Source organism: Mus caroli, chromosome 17, assembly GCF_900094665.2.
Source record: "Mus caroli chromosome 17, CAROLI_EIJ_v1.1, whole genome shotgun sequence".
NCBI classification, from domain to species: domain Eukaryota; kingdom Metazoa; phylum Chordata; class Mammalia; order Rodentia; family Muridae; genus Mus; species Mus caroli.
Window position 1 is genome coordinate 35,108,196 of NC_034586.1, and position 2,194 is coordinate 35,110,389.

A 2,194-nucleotide genomic window follows, 5' to 3' on the forward strand; every position below is an offset into this window, starting at 1 on the left:
AAAATAAAATAAAATAAAATAAATAAATAAAATAAAATAAAATAAAATAAAAATAACCAGACTTTTCTTATCCAGAATTGGGATTATAGAAATGGTTTTGCCTGAGTACTGAAGAAAATACGCAGGTCTTCTTGCTTTGGCACAAAACTCTATATGGACTAAGTTATCTACTAAGCATCACCATGATATTCCAAATGCAGAATACCAACCCTGGTGTCTATAGTAATAGCCAATGAATCATGAGGCTTTACTATCATACTAACTTTCTTGATACATCTTTACTATAGGAGAATCAGATTGCAGAGAATGATATTGATCAATAAAAGTCACCCAGAAGAGTTTATTCTACTTGGTTTTGCAGACCGTCCTTGGCTAGAACTTCCTCTCTTTATTATTCTTCTGGTAACATACCCCACAGCCATGATTGGAAACATTGCCATCATTCTCGTGTCTATATTAGACCCCTGTCTACATAGCCCCATGTATTTCTTCCTCACCAACCTCTCCTTTCTGGACATGTGCTACACCACAAGCATTGTACCTCAGATGTTAATTAACCTTTGGGGCTCTACCAAGACCATCAGCTACATGAGGTGTGTAGTTCAGCTTTATTTCTTCCACACAATGGGAGGTACAGAGTGTGTCCTCCTGGCTCTTATGTCCTTTGACCAATATGTGGCCATCTGCAAACCGCTGCACTATACTCTCATAATGAATCGGCGCAACTGCATCCTGTTAGTATCCACTGTGTGGCTGACTGGGATTTACTATGCTGTCTCAGAGGCCACTGTAACACTGCAATTGCCTCTATGTGGCCACAATAAAATGGATCATTTGGTGTGTGAAATTCCAATTCTGATAAAAACTGCTTGTGGTGAAAAAGATACTAATGAGCTTGCTCTCTCAGTAATATGCATTTTTCTCTTAGCTGTCCCTCTGTGTTTAATTCTTGCCTCCTATGCTAGTATTGGACATGCTGTCTTTAAAATCAAATCAATAGAGGGAAGGAAAAAGGCCTTTGGGACATGTTCCTCTCATCTAATTGTGGTTCTCTTGTTCTATGGTCCAGGTATTAGTATGTATCTTCAACCTCCCTCCTCTATTACAAAAGACCAACCTAAGTTCATGGCTCTCTTCTATGGAGTAGTAACTCCTACACTGAACCCCTTCATCTACACTCTGAGAAATAAGGATGTTAAGGGGGCATTAGGTAACCTATTCAGAAAGATTTTTATTCCAAAGTGAAACCTTATCGACATTATACAAAATAGTTAACACATTAGCATCTTTCCCTATAACTCATTCCCTGTTATAAAACAAACAAACAAACAAACAAAACCTCACTCTTATTTTTTTTTTACATGTTTTTGCAAATTCTGTCTAGTTACTTGATTAACTGTATTAGACAATGGTTAATCTTGGTTAACAAATACGATGTGTTGCTTAAAATTTGTTAAAATACTTGTATTGGTGTTAGTACATTTATAAATACTTTATTAAATGATAAAACAATAATTTAATTTATAAACCACTTACATGTTTTTAAGCTAGTTGGCATGAAAGCCACATAGTAAACATTTACCACTGACATTTTAACTTGTCATTTGTGACATAAATCTTTACTGTTTAAGTTTTTGTCATTACTGTGGGAAGGATCGTGGTACAGTAACAGCTTTTAATAAACTATTTTATTTCTAAGACATAGCCTTCATGTGGATGCTTATAAAATTCAATAACAATATTTTATGCATGTCTTTTCATATTCATGCATTTGAACTGGAGGGAGAGGAATAGATACAATTCAAAGAATTTATACATGATAAATATATTGACAAGACTTTCTCAGATCATGTGGGTAGGTGAGAAATGATTTGTCTCTTTTTGCAATCTTAATATAGAAACTATAGATACATTGTCTAGAAATTTAACAAATATACTGCCTAAACTTGGCAAATGTGTTAATGAAATAATTACTAATTTTTGTTTCGTATCCAGTATTGTTGAGGTTTTAGGGGCTATCCTCTCTTATAAAATCTAAGGCTTTCTATCCAATTATTGTGAAATGAATACTATCATTAATAAAGTGAGGTTGTGTTCTATTCATTATTTTCTTAAACATTTATTTTAAATATCCTAATGAGTTAAACAGAAAAAAAAAATGTAATATGTGATGACTGCTAGGAGCCATTTCTAG

The 2,194-nt window shown here is 33.9% G+C and overlaps 1 protein-coding gene across 1 annotated transcript; it reads left to right on the forward strand.

Annotated features, from left to right (window-relative positions):
* The first annotated feature begins 234 nt into the window (after positions 1-234).
* Positions 235-1,301, forward strand: LOC110312594 (olfactory receptor 2B11-like). The gene has a single exon (XM_021186308.1). The coding sequence runs from the start codon at positions 307-309 to the stop codon at positions 1,243-1,245; it is 939 nt and encodes a 312-aa protein (XP_021041967.1). The 5' UTR covers positions 235-306; the 3' UTR covers positions 1,246-1,301.
* The last annotated feature ends 893 nt before the right edge of the window (positions 1,302-2,194 follow it).